Source organism: Lemur catta, chromosome 1 (genome assembly GCF_020740605.2).
Source record: "Lemur catta isolate mLemCat1 chromosome 1, mLemCat1.pri, whole genome shotgun sequence".
Lineage (NCBI taxonomy): Eukaryota > Metazoa > Chordata > Mammalia > Primates > Lemuridae > Lemur > Lemur catta.
The window spans coordinates 134,066,625-134,086,339 of NC_059128.1; the positions used below are offsets into that span (position 1 = coordinate 134,066,625).

At 41.8% G+C, this 19,715-nt stretch overlaps 1 protein-coding gene across 1 annotated transcript; it reads left to right on the forward strand.

The window, feature by feature from the left end:
- Nucleotides 1–16,076: 16,076 nt before the first annotated feature.
- On the forward strand, nt 16,077–19,129 carry OTUD1 (OTU deubiquitinase 1). The gene has a single exon (XM_045534848.1). The coding sequence runs from the start codon at nt 16,448–16,450 to the stop codon at nt 17,891–17,893; it is 1,446 nt and encodes a 481-aa protein (XP_045390804.1). The 5' UTR covers nt 16,077–16,447; the 3' UTR covers nt 17,894–19,129.
- The last annotated feature ends 586 nt before the right edge of the window (nt 19,130–19,715 follow it).

Here is a 19,715-nt window from a genome sequence, read left to right on the forward strand (position 1 = left end):
GAGTTCTTTATACATTCTGGATAAGTTCCTTATGAAATATACAATCTGCAAATATTTTCTCTTCTGTGGGTTTTCTTTGCACTTTGCAATTCATTCTTTCGACCACTCCTGATTCCTGGCGGTTCTGCCACATCAATCCAGCTTGAGGCCACATCTGCAGGTCTGACTCCCCACTGCTTCTTTAAATCGGAGCATTCTTATGTTAAACCCTTCCCATATATTTTTTTTCCAGGCAGGCAGTCTAATAGTCCCTTTCCACTTCCTTATACCTCTTTTCCCCTAAAAACAAGTAGTTTTGGCAAATTCACCTGCTTGAAAGCCTGGGGTTCATTTAGAAAATGTGAGCCCAGAGTGCAGTGGGGAGGCCTATGATCTAAAGGCAGAAAAATCTCCTTTATTTGTAGCAAGGAATGTATTTGATTTTCTGCTTGGGAAAGTGTTAGAGACTTTACATCCAAAAATATTCTCAGAAAGCTGAAGGGCCTGATCTCCTTTTCAGGCTTCAATTTTTTTTCTTTATTTTCTTGTATATATTTATGCATATATATTTTTTCCTATTTCATGACAGCCTATCATGGAAGAGTCAGGCTTTAATTTTGAACTAAGTCATTATTTGAGTGCTTATAACATTTTTTCATCAAGAATACTGAATAATTTTTACCACTGAAGAGTAGGACTATAACTAGGCATGTATTATGTATATATAAGTTAATTGAAAATGTCTACCCAAGGTCACAAGGTTGGTGAGAAAAAAACCCCAGAAATATTTTAAAATTAGATGTGATGTGGTTAATTATATCAGTTATTAGTATTCATTTTTAAAGTTTATTTTATTTATTTATTTTTTTTGAGACAAAGTCTCACTCTGTTGCCCGGGCTAGAGTGAGTGCTGTGGCGTCAGCCTAGCTCACAGCAACCTCAAACTCCTGGGCTTAAGTGATCCTACTGCCTCAGCCTCCTGAGTAGCTGGGACTACAGGCATGTGCCACCATGCCCAGCTAATTTTTTCTATATATATTTTTAGTTGGCCAGATAATTTCTTTCTGTTTTTTTTAGTAGAGACGGGGGTCTCACTCTTGCTCAGGCTGGTCTCGAACTCCTGACCTCGAGCGATCCACCCGCCTCGGCCTCCCAGAGTGCTAGGATTACAGGCGTGAACCACCGCACCCGGCCCTTCATTTTAAAGTTTAAATTTCATCTGTACCTTTTAGTTCTAAGTGTACATGTGAATATTTGTTTCTCTGCTATGACAAGATAGATTTGATTAAAGGTGACTTGCATTTTAAAAAAAACATCAAAATTAATTTAGGGACATTATAATGTTTAGGAAAGAGGTAAATTAAGTGTGGATCATCTTTTTAAAAAATTATATAATTCATACACTGGGCAATTTTTAAATCTCAAATACATTTGTTGAAGATATGGTTAATGGAGAGAGAACATCAAATTTACATAACTAGATGCCTATAAATATACTACTAAAATTAATTATAATAATACATAGTATTTATAGGGCTAGGCATTGTGAGTCACTTTGGTAATCCCAAACTTTTGGGAGGCCGAGGCAGGAGGATTGCTTGAGGCTAGGAGTTTGAGAATAGCTTGGGCAACATAGCAAGACCCCATTTCCACAAAAAAATAAAAGAAATTAGTCAGGCTTTTAGTAAATGATGTAAGAGGCATTCATATATTCACACATAGTAATTACATGGAAATACAGATTTCTGTTTTGGTTTGAGTCTTATTAGATATTTATTAACTTCCTCAAACTGAAAGGATTTATTGTTCTTATGAGAAAGCGTAAGTTCCTCCTTAAACAGATTTATTCAACAATCACAGCATTAGTGGAAAGCCTACATGGAGATTCAACACGGAAAAGATACTGATCATTTCCTTAACTTCACAAAGCTCATAATGTAGGCAATGGGCGAGTAACCTCATGGGACATTTGAGCAATGAAGCACGGTCTGCTGTGAACACACAGACAAGAAGCATCTAAACCAGACTTGCACGGAGGAAGCATCGTCAAAACTGAGACCTTGGCCAGGTGCGGTGGCTCACGCCTGTAATCCTAGCACTCTGGGAGGCCAAGGCGGGCAGATTGTTCGAGCTCAGGAGTTCGAGACCAGCCTGAGCAAGAGCCAGACCCTGTCTCTACTAAAAATAGAAAGAAATTATATGGCCAAAAAAAAAAAATATATATATATATAGAAAAATTAGCCGGGCATGGTGACGCATGCCTGTAGTCCCAGCTACTCAGGAGGCTGAGGCAGAAGGATCGCTTGAGCCCAGGAGTTTGAGGTTGTTGTGAGCTAGGCTGACGCCACGGCACTCACTCTAGCCCAGGCAACAGAGTGAGACTCTGTCTCAAAAAACAAACAAACAAACTAACTAACAAAAACCTGAGACCTTATGAATGAATGAGCATCACCTTGATGAAGAGTGTTCAAAAGACTCAGTACGTGCAAAGCCTAGAAATGAGAGATTCTTGAAATGAACAGCTATAGACATTCTCATAGTGACTTTATAAGCCACAGGCTGAATGTCCTCCCAGAGATGACACTGGAAATGTTTAGTAATCGATAGGATAAGAACACCAATCAATCAGAAAGGACTCAGGTCACAGAGCTGGAGGCTCCCTGCTGGTTTCTGGGTGCTGCATAGATCCAGAGGTGCTGAGGGAGGGACCAAAGGGGCTAGGGTAGCTGAGAGGCTTGGAGGCCAGGGAATGTTGGCTGTTTACCAAGGACTATGGAAGTATTTCAATATTTCCTTACCAACCAATGTGACTAAACCAGTAGGTATTAGCTGGTATCAGCTGTACATGTTCCTGTTTCTAGTATGAATAGGAAGAGCTATATAAAGATGGCAAGATGGTAGGTATGTGCATAAGGTTACGGGAAAAATATGCTGGGAGAACACTGCATTTGAAAACAATCTGTAAATTTAACATCTCTCAAATTGATTTATGTTGCATCGAAAATGAGTCAGCTCTGTGCATAAGCAGAGCTCAGCTTCCAAAAAGTTTAACACTTAGCCTAATGGAGATAGACTGCACTCAAACATTGGAGGAACCATGGTTTTGATTCTTTATTAAATAGGACATAAAATTGTCAGAATAAACTCCCATTTTCACATATTTATTGAGCTGAATCTGCAAGAGTGTCAAGAGCCAAGATAACATTTGTCTTTTTGGCAAGGACATCTTCCTTGTCAACATGCATGACAGGAGGTGACAGAATAAGAATGTGTTGGGACTGCTACTTGCTGCTGCATGATCTTTGATAAGTTAATGTATTAGTTAAAATACTAGTTTAACTGCTGTAACGCAGAGCAAAGAACAGTGGCCTAAAGAAAGTACGTTTCTTTATTTCTCTCTCACTTAAAAGTCCAAGCTGATAGGTAGCTTCGTGAGGTCATTTGCGAACTTGGGTTTTCCCATGTCACCAAGTGTGTTTCTTACCTGGATTACTGAAGCTGACCCAACACCACACGTTTATGTTCCTGTCTGTTGGGAATGGGGAAGGTATAGGGAAGTGGAAGATACTCCTTTAAAAGGTGTGGCCTACAAGTTACAATCACTTCTGGTCATATTCTATTGACTGTTATTTAATCACATGGCCATACTGAGCTGCAAGGGAGGCTGGGAATTGTAGTCTCTAGTTGGCCTTGTCATGTTCCCAGCTAAAACTATGGAGGTTCTAGAGTTAAAAGGGAGGAGGATACAATGGGAACTGCTACCATTAAAATAATAATAATAAATAAATAAAGGGAGAAGGAAAAAGTGGATATTTGGGAACAATTAGCAGACTCTGCCACCTTTACGCTGAGCCTTAGTTTTCATCTTTTTGAAATGTGCAGAATTGTATTATATGAAATGATCAGTTTGTAGAAAACACCTAGCCCAGTGCTTGGCACATATTAAGTGCTCAATAGCAGTTAGTTCCCCCCTTCCCTGTCTTTGTGCAGTGGAAGCCCTGGTGTTATTCATAGGATTCTCAGTTACAGAAGGCCCAGCTAGGTAACGATGCGACCTGGCCTAAGGAATAGGCTTGTGGTGCCAGTCCAGTTGCTGCTCCTCACTCTGTGCCACATCCATGAAAATCTGTCCACAAATTTTCCTAATCCTTTAGTTTTACTACTTTACTACTTTTACGAGTTTTCATTTTACTATGAAATAGTGTCTTCCCTGGGCCCCTGGATCCCTTTCTCTTTTGGCGAAATGAATTTGAAGACTGAAAGGAGGGGTGTCTAGGAAATTTGAAGGATTCCTTTTGGATCTAAGTGCTGAAGAAGAGCCTGGTGCAAATTCTACCTTGCCTTCCCTTCAACTGTTTCTCCTCCACGTTCCACTTTCCCAAAATATATCCCAAGGAACTAGCCTCTACTGGGGAACATTGTCTTCTAGCCGTATCTAGGCTCTCGGTTCCTGAGATGCTTTGTGTAACATTTCCCAACTCAACCCCAACAGCCTCAACATACCAGACTTCAGATATCGTCCATCTCTTCCTACCTAAAGGAGACATACTGTTCCCTTTCTAATCACTTTCCCTTATATTTATAGAAGCTACTCTCCACGGTGAAGCCCGATAATCCTTATCTTTTAGCATTCACTTCCTTGTATAGTCTCCTCTCACGCTGAGTCAGAGGTGACCCATGTGAACAGCAAATTATGGTGGAGGTGATGTTGAGTGACATCTCAGGCTAGGTCATAAAGGGCATGGAAGCTTCTGCATTGTTCCTTTTTGGATCCCTGGCTCTGGGTGAAGCAAGCCACCAGGCCATGAAAATACTCAAGGTGACTTTTGTAAAAAACCCATGTGGCCAGCAACAACTTGCCACTCGTGGGAGTGAGCCACGTTGGAAGCCACAGTCAAGCCATCACATGACCACAGCCCCTCCCGACATCCAACTCCGTCCTTATGAGCCACTGATACAAGCTTTTCTGAATTTCTGATCTACATAAACTGTAAGAGACAATAAATATGTATTACTGTTTTAAGCAGTTAAGTTTTGAGATAATTTGTAACATACCAACAGATAATTAGTTCACTATTGATCTTCGCTCACTCTTTTGTTGGATCTATCATGCATTTCTTTTTTGAGGCAAGGTCTTACTCTGTTGCCTGAGCTTGAGTACAGTGGCATCATCATAGCTCATAGCAAACTCAAGCTTCAAGTAATCCTTCGACCTCAGCCTCCTGAATAGCTGGCACCACCACCCCTGGCTAAATTTTTTACTTTTTGTAGAGATGGAGACTCACCATGTTGCTAAGGCTGGTCTTGAACTCCAGGCCTCAAGTAATTCTCCCACCTCAGCCTCCCAAAGTGCTAGGATTACAGGCGTGAGCCACCACGTCCAGCCTCATGCATTTCTTTTCTCACATTTTCTCCCACTGTATTTGTTGGGCATTTTCCTGGATGAATCATCATTCTTCAATCAATGTAATTGAGGGTGAATGGAATGCAAAGCAATTCTCAAAGATTATACACATTGATGTATTGCAATCAGTTGCTAATACATTAAAGTTCTTTCACTTAGAATTTGCTTCCTTCTAAAATATAAATTAGAGTAGATTCAAAGTTATCCATATAATCCTTACCTTTAATTCATTCCAATTTGCTTTCCTAAATGGGAGGCCAAGGACCTGTGTTGCATGCTGCAAGACAGAAATACTTATGACTCATATCTTGCTTCATCTGTGAGCAGCAGCTACAGGTGCACATTAATAGTTGTAATGATAGAAAGTTTATTTCCATGTTTTACTTCCTCACATTCCCCCCAAACTCTCAGGATATACATGAGAGTGTCATATTTGTCAAAGTTACACATGCCATAATCAATAAAAAAAAATTGAGAACCCATTCTCAGAACAAATGGATGAAATTTTATTAATATATACAAAAGATACTTTCTCCTATGTCTTCGCCATCTTTGCCATACATAGTGACAGTCATTATGAATGGGCAGTATTTACATAAAATCACTAAATCAGACGGTGGGATGCCGAACTCAGGCATCCTAGTAATATAAGTATCAGCCATATAGTTGAAATGATTATGTGATGAACCATTAATTCTTAAAGCAGCCAAATATTCAGCTTGACCACAATAGTTTCACATACAGATTCTGATTCCACAACTTTGGCATTATTCTAAAAATTCCTCTTTTTTTTTTCTATCTTCTTTCTTCCCAACTTTCCTTTTATTCCCAAGAAATGATTACTTCTTCTTTTGAGTATCCTTCTAGATTTATCCTTCTGGGATTCTAATGACATGATAACGTTGAGACTACATAAGGGAAGTTTCAACCTTAATCCTGCAAACGTCCAGCTCTTTGCTACTGCAATCAGCTCTAAGCACCTCACATGAGGAAACCTCTACAAGGACCAATTTTTGTTCTTCCAATCAAAACCACACATCTGGGCTCAAGTTTCAAAGTCTGCTAGTGGCTCGCTCATCCTCACTACTCTGCTTGTGCTGTGTCCACTCTCCATGGCCAGCCTCCCTCTGCTTCAGCCCTGTTTCATGTCCAGAATCGGTCTTCATTGTTTCAAACCAGACTTCTATCTTTTAGGACAAAATGATCTTCTTGATAAAGCTTTACTAGACCGAACATACTGTAGTTATTCAATCTGTCAGTGCTTTTGGTTGCATGCAACAGCATTTGCTCTAAGTAGCTTTAAATATATTAAATGGCATTAGAAAGTTCAGAGAATCCTTCCAGAGTCAAGCTGGAACAAGTGCACACTATAGCAGACACTGCTCCAGGGAAGACATCGATCCCCTGCCAGTGCACATGGACACCACAGCTTGCAGGGATGATACTGGGGACCCTGGGAAAAGAGGGACTCCGCTGTGCACCTGCTTCTTCCTGTTACTCATTGCGGGACTGAAGTCCTGGGTGGGTGGGTGTTTGATGGCTGGAGCCTAGGTCGAATTCATGGGCAGCTGGGAGAATGAATCTAGGCTTCTAGCTAGGGGAGAAAGGGCTCTTCATGCGGGTAAAGGATGTTTAAAAATATACTTGGCAATGACAAATGTGACAAATGCCCTCTATAGTCAGTAACTCTTAAAACTGTGGTGTGTTTCAGTCAAATTGAGTATAATGATGAGTATTAATTTATTCAGCAGCCATGATTTTATTTAGAGTCCACTCCTAACAAAATTGTGAAATCAACAGTGTTTGTCTTCAACCTCTCACTTAACCTCTTAGCATATTTTTCTTCAATCCTAGACTCTCTGTTTCCCTCGCTTGGTGTTTTTCTGTTTTTCATCTGAGAAACCTACCAGGGTAGCTCTTATCTTTTATTGGAATTGTGGCTGGGGAGACAGAGGAAGGACACACCCTTGAAGCCTCCAATGTTGTTGTCCATTTGATTGTACGCTCTCTGAGCCCAGCCCGGGTTAGTCAGGCATGTGCATTAAAATGTTCTAGAAGTTCTAAGAAATTATATTTTGGTGAAGGCCAATATATTACATAATTACCTCATTTATACTATAAACTTTTACGGATGGTTTCTATATCATTTTTTATAGCATCAAATCATATAATTTTAAAGTTGAAAGAAATCATAGAGATCATTAAACCTTCATTTTATAGATGGAATAATTAAGGGCCAGGGAGACATAATGATTTGTTCAAAGTTAAGCAATTAATTTTGAGGTTGGGAATAGAATCCGGAGGTCCTGACTCTAGTTTACATTGGCAAATTATAAGACATACACCAAATATCAGAGATACTAGGTGTTTGTGGGTATGATAGTGGAATGGGTGCTGTAGGAGAAAATAGGGGAAAATATGAAATAACTATTTTCTATGTCAGTTATTGATAGGTTGGCCATATGTCCTATTTTGTCTGGGGTACCCCCAATTTACACTTGCTATCTGGAGTAATTATTAAGATGAACCCCTTTTACTTTAAAAAATGTACTGGTTCAGAACATAGATTATAGGTTATTGAAGGAAATTTACTGAAAAATTGCATTGTTCTTCGATGATTCCATTTGCTCAGCAAATGTATTGAAGTAAAAGAGTTGGCCTACACTGTAAATACCATGATTGATCAGAGTAAAACTGAGGTTGTAGAGTATTGGTTTCCCAATTTCAAGTCACAACTATTAGTGGGCCATGAAATGAATTTGAAGTTATAAGTAACATATGAAAGAAGGAATAGAAGATAAAATAGTGCATCCTACAGTAAAGGGTAGTGTTATTTTACGAAACTTGTCTCAATTATACATACACACACAGGAGTATACTTGATCTCAATGTAAACTCTGTTTCTTACTGTGGGTTGTAGTAAGGCTGAGGGAGGAGTATCCTTTGAGCCCAGGAGTTTGAGGTTGCTGCAGCTGATGCCACGGCACTCTAGCCTGGACAACAGAGTGAGACTCTGTCAAAAAAAAAAAAAAAAAATCCAGAGCTTAAAGAGCTCTAAAAGAGAAGATGCAAGCTATGGAAGTAGTTCATACCACACGACAGTAAGCTACTAGATGAACTGGCTGACCTTGAGACACAGTAAAGAATAAGTATTAGAGTTTCCACTGCACTTACAGAATCAGAAAAAGGAAACATTGTCATTTTCAAGTGTATATTCTTTGTCTTTTTATTCTGAGGTCTAAGCAGGTGAGGCAAGGCAGATCCAGCTGCTGCAAATACTATTTGGCATTTCCCCAGTTCCTTTATATGGATGTTTCATAATTTCTAAAAGATTCAAAAATAATTGTTTTGTTAAAATGCTATTAAAGATGTTGTAGAAGTATATTTCTAATATGAAAAGATATTTTGACATGGTAAGTAAAAGATGACAGAATAGTATATATAGTATATCATTTTTGGAAAGAAAAATGTGGGTGTGTATCAGAGTTTCCAATTTTTTTCAACCCACATTTTTTTTTAATAAAAAGCAATTTTATAGTAACTTAATGTCTATCCTCCCTTCTTTTTTTTTTTTTTTTTTTTGTTCTGCCTTTATTTAAGCCTTGGCAAAATAGTTACACAATGGCTGGGCATTTTTTACAACTGACCTCGTAGTCACAAAGGGTGTGTTTCCCAGCCTGGCCTTCTACCCATACAGAGAAAGGGTGGAGTGTGGCTGTTCCCTCCCCCCCACAGAAGGACCCTTAAGGTCCCTAGGAAGGAGTAAGCCATATTGTTATCATGTTCACTTACTTACAGATAGTTAACTACTAGGTAAACATTGCAAAGATTGTGGATTTTTCAAATGTTGGCATACAGACAGACAACTGAGTTACCTTAGAATCACCCTTGGCAACCGATGACTGCATTGTTATTCAACGTTCCTGTGTGTATCTTGTTTTCCCTACTTTTTGTTAAGCTCTTTATAAACAAAGCCATAGGATGTATTTCTGTTTCTTCCTCTGCAGCTAGCAGGCCTAGGTATTATTAGAAGACCTGATCGTCACATCGGTTAAGGCAACCAGAGCAGGCAATGGAGCACAGAACAAAATGTTTCTGGTCTAACTGCTGTACTCCTTTTCTAATACAAATGAACAGAATTGAGGTTTTAGGGGCTCCTCTCCTTCATGCTGGGATGATTCAAAGCTGTGTATGAGAAGTGATTATTCTATTCAAGTTATGTCATTTAAACCTCCCTGTGAATAACAGCGCTGACTTCTCTCAATATTCAACTGAATCCACAAGATGAAAAATGCCATTGCCTGAGCAGAGACCTGAACCTTATTCTAATCACTAGATGACCTCTTGGGCTGATTATCAAAATGATCTGTACATTCTCTGAGCCTAAACTCCAGAGTCAATGATTACACATACTCACAGCCCTTTCTCCATACTTTGTTCTATTTTTTTCCTCCAAAAAACAAACACCCACTGATTATCTAATCTAGTTATCATAAATTGATTTAAATTTCCATCTTTACGTAATAGGATTTTCAGTCATTCTCTTCTTCAGCATAATCTTAAAGTTATGCAAGTAATAAATACAATTTCAGAAGAGCCATAGGTTTAAATAATTAAGAGTAGCTTTCACTTCTGCCTGGAAATGTCACTTCCAGCCAGTGACATTTCAGCCCTGGTAGATGAGCTGGAGAAAGAATATTGAGGTGTTCGCATGACATGATGCCTTTTATTTATTTGTTCACTTTAAATTGTCAATTCAATAGAATACAAAGCATAAAATTATATCAGTCCCACATATCACTTCCCAAGGTGCTTACCTTTCTTGCTTATATTACATTTTTATTTGACAACATTCAGAAAATATTTGAGAGCCTGCTATGTCCTGGGCACTTTTCAGAATCTTTTTTTCCCACAACACATATATATGATATTTTCAGTTTGGTTGGTTCTATATATGGTGAAGCTGGAACATATTCCCATATGCTTCGTGAAGTGCTCAATAAATGATTGTGGAACAGAATGTAAAAGTATTTTTTGTAACATGAAGACTACACAAAAGGTTTATGAAGAAACCAAAATTATAAATACAAATGGCATTTCATTTCATTAGCCTAGTTCCTTAAATATCTCTTTCACCTGGGGATAAATAATTCGGTCAGAAAAATCATTAAGATATATAAATGTGATTTACACAATAATGTCATAAAATATGTTTACTGCTGAGACATTTTAAAGTAATGCATAATCAACCATCACTAAAACCTATTTTCTTCCTGAGTAGCTGGGGCTAGAGGTGTGGGCCACCTTTCCTGGCTAATTTTTTTTTTTTCCCTTACTAGCTGGGTGACCTTGAGGAAGTTTAATTTTAATTTTAATTTTTTTATTTCTTGTAGAGATGGGGTCTTACTATGTTGCTCAGGCTAGCTTTGAACTCCTTGTCTCAAGCAATCCTCCTGCCTCGGCCTCCCAAAGTGCTGGGATTACTGGTGTGAGCCACTATGCCCAGACTTTTTTTTTTTTTAAAGACAAGTTCTCACTATGTTGTCCAGGCTGGACTCAAACTTCTGGGCTGAAGCAATCCTTCCATCTGAGCCTCCTGAGTAGCTGGGACTACTGTTCTAGCCCATAACCTATCTTCAAAATATTCTCATCACCTAAAAAATAAACCCATACCCACTGGTAGTCACTCTGCATTCCCTCCTCACCCCATACCCTGGCAACCACTATTTCCTATCTCCATGGATTTCCCTATTCTGGACATTTCCTACAAATGCAGTGATACATTATGTGGCCTTTTGCATCTGGCTTTCTCCACATAGCATGTTCTCAGGTCCATCTATGTTATAGCATGTATCAGTACTTCATTCTCTTTATGGCTGTATAATAACCTATTGTATGGCTACACCACATTTGGTTTATCTGTTCATTACTTGGTGGATATTGGTGTTGTTTTTGCTTTTTGGATATTATGAATAATGCTACCATGAACACTGATATACAAGTTTTCTTGTGGATATATGTTTTTATTTTTCTTGGTTATATACCTAGGAGTGGAAGTACTGGATCACATGGTAACTCTATATGTAACCTTTTGAGGAACTGTCAAACTGTTTTAAAAAGTGTCTGCACCATTTTATAACCCCACAAGCAATGCAAGAGGATTCTAATTTCGTCACTTTTTCACAAACACTTGAAATTGTCTTTCTTACAGCCATCCTAGTGGGTGTGAAATATATCCCATTGTAGCTTTGATTTTCATTTCTCACATCACTAATGATGTTGAGCATCTTTTCACGTGCTTCTCGGCTGTATGGATATCTTCCTTGGAAAAATGTCTATTCAAATTATTTGCCAATTTAAAAAACTGGGTTATTTTTCAATTTATTGTTCAATTATAAAACTTCCTCATATATTTTGAATAGAAGTCCCCTATTAGGTATATGATTTATAAATACATTCTTCCATTTTTCAGTCTTTCTTTTTACTTTCTTAATGATGTCCTTTGAAGCACAAAATTTTTTATTAATAATTTTGATGAAGTTTAATTTTTCTATCTTTCCCTTTTGTAGTTTAGTTTGTGCCTTTGGTGTCATATCTAAGAAACTACTGCCTAACCCATGGTCATGAAGATTTATGTCTATTATTTATTCCAAGAGTTTTATAGTTTAAAGTCAATTGACCATGAATGTAAGGATTTATTTCTGGACTCTCAATTCTATTCCATTAAGCTATATGTTTATGTTTATCCTAATAGCATACGATCTTGATGACTGTAGCTTTGCAGTAAGTTTTGAAATTGAGAAGCATGAGTTCTCCAACTTTGTTCTTTTTCAAGATTGTTTTGCATAGTAGGTTAATAAAGAAATGATGAATGAATGAATAAATGGATGAACATGAGTTTTTTTAAGTTTTAATTATTTTGGGTACAAAAGGTAAGAAGTTGGGAATTATATTATTTTTAAAGGAATATTGCTAAGAGATGGCAGTATTCAGGTATATGTTCCTTTTTTAAAAAATGCCAGAATTGGTTCTATTTTATAAAGATGACTTTGGTGGCTAAGTTTTTACTGCCTGGGCTGCACGACAGAATCGGTTTCTGAATTTTTTGTCATTGGCACCATTGCTATCAGCATAGCTGGTATTCAGTAAACACTCATTGATTCATACACTGTCCTTTCTGTTTTGTTTTAACCTTTTGGTTCTTTTGTTGCTACCCTTTGGTTTATAGCTATTGACATTTCCTGTTTTTCTAGCCTGTATGATAACTAAGCAATCAATTTTGGTTTAGGATACTATTTTCCTAAATTTCCACCAATTTTCTGCACAGCATCAAAATATGCTGGACAGATGATTTTCCAAGAATGGAATCATTAGGGATTCTTTTTTTTTTTTTTTGAACATAACTGGATGTATTTAGTGTTTATTTCAAGATATAGGATTCAGCTTCTTTGCACAGGGTTTTTTTTTTTTATTTTAAAATCACAATTACAGTCTTCCCATGCTTTTAAAGTATAGTTTATAGCAAAAACTTGAACAGTTATTCTATGCTTTGGGACCCTTCTCCTAAAGAGCTTATAGTTGAGGGGGGGTTAACAGTCAGTAAACCATCTGGAATAAAACAATTTATCCCATGAATACTTACAGCTCTTCAAACTTTCTAACAGTGTAGCCATTTATCATGTATATTAATTTTAATTACATGATGATAGTTGATTGTATGAACTCATTTTTTTCCCCCTGAAGTTGCTCTTGGTCTTATCTCCCATAGTGTAATGAAACTGCCTGAGGCTAAGAACCTTGGCTTGAGTCTCTACCATTGCTCTGCTGATTGCCTTATTTTCATCACACCTACCTAGGAAGTCATGCTTTGCTAAAGCCTGATGCATCCTGGGCTGGGCAACGGTGGCTCATGTCTATAATCCTAGCATGGTGGGAGGATCACTTGAGCTCAGGAGTTTGAGACCAGCCTGAAAAAGAGCAAGACCCGGTCTCTAGTAAAAATAGGAAAAAAAAAAAGCCTGATGCATTCTGAAATAACTTCCATCTTCCAAGATTCCCAGGGCTCTTGTAAAACTTCTAGGAATCAGTGTTACGGATCTTTAATTATAGAATTTGTCTAAAGACCAGAAATAAAAAAATAAACTTCAGTGAATCAGCTTACAATATTCAGATGTAAACCAGGCAGAACAGAACAAATTTGCCCATGTTGTAATAATGTTTACTATCAGCAGTCAAATTCTAGCCATTATTTGTTCCTGCAAGCTTCACAGGGCAAGGACCGTGGAAATCTTGTTTACTCCTGTCTTCTCAATGCCTGATGCATAGTAAATACCAACATATATTGTACTTGGTGGTACAATTACACCTTTCATATCTGAAAAGATATTAAGGAGATTGCTGAAGGAATCAGATTTGCCAGCTCCTCTTCCCCATCCTAATGGCTTTGTTATCACTTGCAAGGCCTTGCCTTCCCTTAGCTTCCAAGGCTGTCAATCATTCCTGTTTTGAAGGATTCCTGAAGTAAGCACCTCCTCCAGGAAGACTTTCCAGATTGACATACAACATGGACACCGATTCCCACATCCAGTAGCAGCCTTGCATAGTCTACTGCCCCCACGAAAACTAAAAGGAAAAAAAAATAAGGCCCTCATGTATATTAAAGTTTTGAATCTTTACCTCTTTGTTTTTGTTTGTTGCTAACTTGGTACATCAGACGTAGCCTGTCTTCTGTGTACTTAGTGTTATTTTTTTCCCTGTGTTTTCCCCAACCTATTAAAACCCATTCTTTTTTTTTTTTTTTCTGAGACAGAGCCTCACTCTGTCACCTAGGCTAGAGTGCCATGGTATCAGCCTAGCTGACAGCAACCTCAAACTCCTGGGCTCAAGCGATCCTCCTACCTCAGCCTCCCCAGTAGCTGGGATTACAGGCGCGAGCCACACATCTGGTTAATTTTTTTTTTTTTTATTTTTAGCAGAGACGGGGTCTCGCTCTTGCTCAGGCTGGTCTCTAACTCCTGACCTCAAGCGATCCTCCCCCCTTGGCCTCCCAGAGTGCTAGGATTACAGGCGTGAACTCCTGTGCTTGGCCTTAAAATCCATTCTTGCTTTAAGATATAAACTCTAATTATTTTCCTTCCCTCCCTCCAGGCTTCTGTTATGCTAGCCCTGTTAGGTACACACTGTGTACTCAGTAAATATTATTTGAGGATTGTCTTCTTGTTAATATTAATAGTCTTGTCTTCTGTTTGACCAGCTACTGAAAGACAAAGGGAACAGTTCAGTATGATGTGCTCAATGCACATAGCAATAAACATTCAACAAATCGGTTATGAAATCCAAGTACAATAATTTCCCGTTTCTAATCAGCCATGGGGACTCCAAGTTCCCCAGAATTTTAAAAGATGGCTAGATAGTCATTCACCTTCTCCGGAGTTAATTTACCTAACCAGTTGGAGTGACTAGAAATGGCAGTCATACACCCATGGCAAATTAAAAGCTCCGGCTAGGGTCAAGACAAATGGATACTAATTCTGGCTTCTCCACTGCCTGAGAAAACCTGGGATCTCGTTTTACATTTATTCATCCACTTAGTAAATATTAATTAGCTCTAATTATGTGCTAGCCCCTGTGCTAGGGGATAGAAATCCAACAGAAAACAAGACAAAGTCTTTCCATTGGTGGAATTTACATTTCCGGGGAAAGGTGGGGTGAGGTGCATACCACAACCTGCTGGCTCAGTTTCCCCATCTCCAAAACAGTGGGAGAGCTTCTAGGTACAACTTGAATGTTTAGGGCCTGTTAATTTAGCATTTGATCAAAGCTCATAGTAGAGCAAAAGTCTCCCGCTACAGAAGTCAGTACGTGGTTGATGAAATGAATATTCTGACTTCCTTTCACAAAGGACAGCATTACTAACGTGGTTCAGTAGCAGTGTTTTCAGTATTCGACCCCGCCCAGGAATGCAGGTCGCGACTTTCTCTACTGCCTCTGACCTTAGGTTAGCATCCACGCCTATTTTCAAAAGGCCCAAAGTGGCATGGCATTTGGTATTCTGAGACAGACTGTTGGAAAGGCTTCCTTCCTTTTGCCCAGGCTATGTGTTTGCCAGACGCACGGGTTAGAGGTGCAGAAAAGCTGGCTTCGGCTTAGCAGGGCAGCAAGATCCTGGGGAAGAAGCGACTTTAACAAGCGAATCCAAGAACTGAATCGAAAAGACGCAGCGGTGAATGCCAGCAGGAATGGTGGCCCACGACCATAGAGGCCGTACAGGTTTTAAGGCAGCACTCCGACCTCCACACGCGGCCCGGAGGCTGGGCTTTCCGAGCATTCCGGCTCGCCTCAAGTAGCGTCCGTCCCGCCGCGACCCGCAGCAGCCGCGGCGAGTGGCGAAGCTCGGAAACCTGTGGCTCCGGTGGGGGAGGGTAGCGATTCGCCGGAGTCGCGCGGGCGACGGCCAGGAATGCTACGACTGCGCAGGCGCCGGAGCCTCGGCGCGCCCGGCCCGACCCTCCCCGCGCGCGCGCGCTGCGGGCCACGCCCATGACGTCCGCCGAGCGGGGCGGGGCGCGGCCGGAGGGGGCGGGGCGAGCCCGCGCAGTTGAATGGGGCGCCGCGAGTAGCCGCGCATTCCAGAGGGTTCACGTGACGCGGCCGCGAGGCCTGAGGTAAACAACCGCGGCCCCGCCTCCCGGCCCTCCGCGCGCCCCGCTCTGCTCCTGGCCCGCGGGACGCGCTCCAGCTGGGCGGGCGGCTTCCTCCGAGAGTCCCCAGCGGCCAGCGCGGGCCGGCGCGGCGCCCCGGGGCTGCGGGCCGAGCGCACCGGCAGGGGTCGAGCGCGCCTCCCCTCCCCGCCCCCACCGCGCGCTGTGGCGCAGCAGGAATTTGGCCGGGACCCGGGCGCTATTTGCGGCTCTTGAGGCGCGGCGGCCGGCTGTCCTGCGGTCATTGCTATTCTCGGGGCACTGGGTCACTGCGCTCGGCCGGCCCCCTCCCCCGGGCCCGGAGGGTGTGTCCCCCGCTCGGGGGCTCGCCGCGCTTATAAGGGGCCGGGCGGCGGGCAGGGACATGCAGCTCTACAGCAGCGTCTGCACCCACTACCCCGCCGGGGCGCCGGGTCCCACGGCCGCAGCCCCCGCTCAGCCCGCCGCCGCCGCCGCCGCCGCCGCCCCCTTCAAGGTCTCGCTGCAGCCGCCGGGCGCCGCCAGCGCAGCGCCCGAGCCCGAGACCGGTGAGAGCCAGCCCGCCGCGGCCGCCGAGCCCCGGGAAGCCGCCGCCGCCAAGATGCCCGCCTTCTCCTCCTGCTTCGAGATGGTGCCCGGCGCCGCCGCGCCCGCCTCCGCCGCCGGCCCGCCCGGCGCGTCCTGCAAGCCGCCGCTGCCGCCGCACTACACGTCCACGGCGCAGATCACCGTGCGGGCCCTGGGCGCCGACAGGCTCCTGCTGCACGGGGCCGAGCCGGGGCCCGGCGCCGCGGCGCCTGCCGCCGCCCAGCGCGGCCGCTGCCTCCTGCTGGCGCCCGCGCCCGCCGCGCCGGTGCCGCCGCGGCGGGGCTCTTCGGCCTGGCTCCTGGAGGAGCTGCTGCGGCCCGACTGCCCCGAGTCCGCGGGCCTGGACGCCGCCCGCGAGGGGTCCGACAGAAACTTCCGACTGAACGAGCACCGCCAGGCTCTGGCCGCTGCCAAGCACCGAGGCCCCGCGCCGCCCCCGGGGAGCCCGGAACCCAGCCCCGGCCCGTGGGGCGAGGAGCACCTGGCGGAGAGGAGCCCTCGGGGCTGGGAGAGGGCGGGCGACCGCAGCGACCCTCCCGGCGGGGACGTGGCGTGGCGGCCCGACCCTGATGCCGAGGTGCCCCCCACGCGGAGCGGCGAGGCCTCCCAGAGCAGCGCGGCAGAGACGGTGGTCGTGTCCAGGTCGGATCCCAGAGACGAGAAGCTGGCCCTGTACTTGGCCGAGGTGGAGCGGCAGGACAAGTACCTGCGACAGAGGAATAAGTACCGGTTCCACATCATTCCCGACGGCAACTGCCTCTATCGAGCTGTCAGCAAGACCGTGTACGGGGACCAGAGCCTGCACCGGGAGCTGAGGGAGCAGACGGTGCACTACATCGCGGATCACCTCGATCACTTCAGCCCCCTGATTGAGGGCGACGTGGGGGAGTTTATCATCGCTGCTGCCCAAGACGGGGCGTGGGCCGGGTACCCTGAATTGCTGGCCATGGGGCAGATGCTGAATGTGAATATCCACTTAACTACTGGAGGGAGGTTAGAGAGCCCCACGGTGTCTACTATGATTCACTATTTGGGCCCTGAGGATTCCCTAAGGCCTAGCATTTGGCTTAGTTGGCTTAGTAACGGACACTATGATGCGGTATTTGATCACTCCTATCCCAACCCAGAGTATGACAACTGGTGCAAACAAACTCAAGTGCAAAGAAAACGCGATGAAGAACTTGCCAAATCCATGGCCATATCCCTATCCAAAATGTATATTGAACAGAATGCATGCTCTTGAAATGTCTGGAAACCTTACACCCTGGGAAAATTACATACGTGACTTAATGTGTTTGGAGAATCACATGAACTCTAATCAGGGTAATAGCACTTTTAAACTTTCTAGTAGATTTACTGTAGGTGTAATGCCTTAATCATTTTTTTGAATGTTTTCTCAGAGCTGAAGGTTGCTGGGCACCTAAATGATGTTTCATGATCGCTTTGGGTGATCCTACTGCTATTTATAATTTGCTGTATAAAGTGAGCACTACTTGATTTGCAAGCTAATTTCTCACAGTGTAAATTTGTTCATTCCTGGTAGTCTATTTTCTATAAAAATGTATTTTTGCACAGCATTTTTTAAAATGGGTGTACCTTCATCTATGATGTGTTCCATTTTCACAAACAGCTTTCAGGCATAAATCCAGAGAAGTGCTTTATATGAAGTTTATTATTTTGAACAGAGCTTGTGATTTAGTAGTTACTTTCTGTTGTGGAAATTTGAATTTGACAAGTCTTAGATAATTATTTCAAATGGATTTTGATGCATTCTTATTACCAGATTGGCTCATTCCATTTTGATGAAAACAGATTTGTTGTTTCTCAGAAATCATTATTTTTCTAGAAATGGTCAGTCCTTTAAAGAGAAAAACTTAAGGTTCCGAAGATTTTTTTTTTTTCTCTTTAAGGGATATTACTAGGTCATGAATGAAAGTCTGATATTTGCTGATGGCAGAGTGATTATTCCGTACTCTGGTTGATGTTTAGAGTAGATTGTCTGGTGCTCTCAATTGTTTTTATTTACATTTGTGATTTTGCTATAAAAAATTTACTATGGTATACAACTTTGTGACAAGATAAGTCTCCTGCTTTATATAGATTCTTGGATTCAACTAAGAGATTTCAAAGCTAATAGCATAAATGCCTGGAACCAACGTTGGCAATTATTTTATAGCAGGAGAATACTATCCTAATATTCTTTTTAAATTCTTTAAAAAGGCAAAATAGGATTGCCCTGTATTAATGTAAAAATGTCTGTAAACAGAGCTTGTATGGTTTGCTGGGTCAAACAATGTTTCCAACTTAAAATCTATCTCATTGCCACTTTAACTACTTTTAGTCATATTTATTAAGTAATGCAGTTTGTACTTTTTTATTTTGTAACATTTTGTGATTTTTTTGTACAAAACTGTATTTGTACAATAGAGCAATTCTTAGCTCATGGAATGAATGAATAAAATGCAAAATTTTACTTTTATAGTGTCTTTTTGGATAGTCGTTTTAAAATTTGGATATTTGTAGGAAACTTTCTTACATGTACACTTCTTTTTTTCATAAGGATGTCACCAAATTATGAGAGAGGTTTCTTAAATTCTCACATGAACAGGATAGGCTAATCATGAGTAATTTCAAAGGATAAGTCTCAATAAAACATAATTTAAAGGTGGAGTAACTCAAGAAATTGCTCTCATTATTTCTAATTATAATTCCTATCTAAGATATAGCTGTACCTATTGACTAATGAATAAGGACGTGTAAGTATCGTGTTAACTAGCACGATAATTAAATGTCATACTTTTGTGTTCCACTCACTCTCAGTATAGATTTTCATGTTTTAAAGAGTAATGAAAGAAGTGCCCTAATTTTTTATCTAATCTGGTCTTGAGACCATGGGATTTAAGATGCTGAAAAGTGCATGCTATGGTTTGAATGTCCCGCTGCCCCCCTCAAAAATTTATGTGTTGCAACTTAATCCTCATTGTGGTGGTATTAAGAGGTAGGGCCTTTAAGGAAAAGATTTAAGTCTTGGGGACTCTGCCTGCATAAGTGGATTAGTGCTGGAG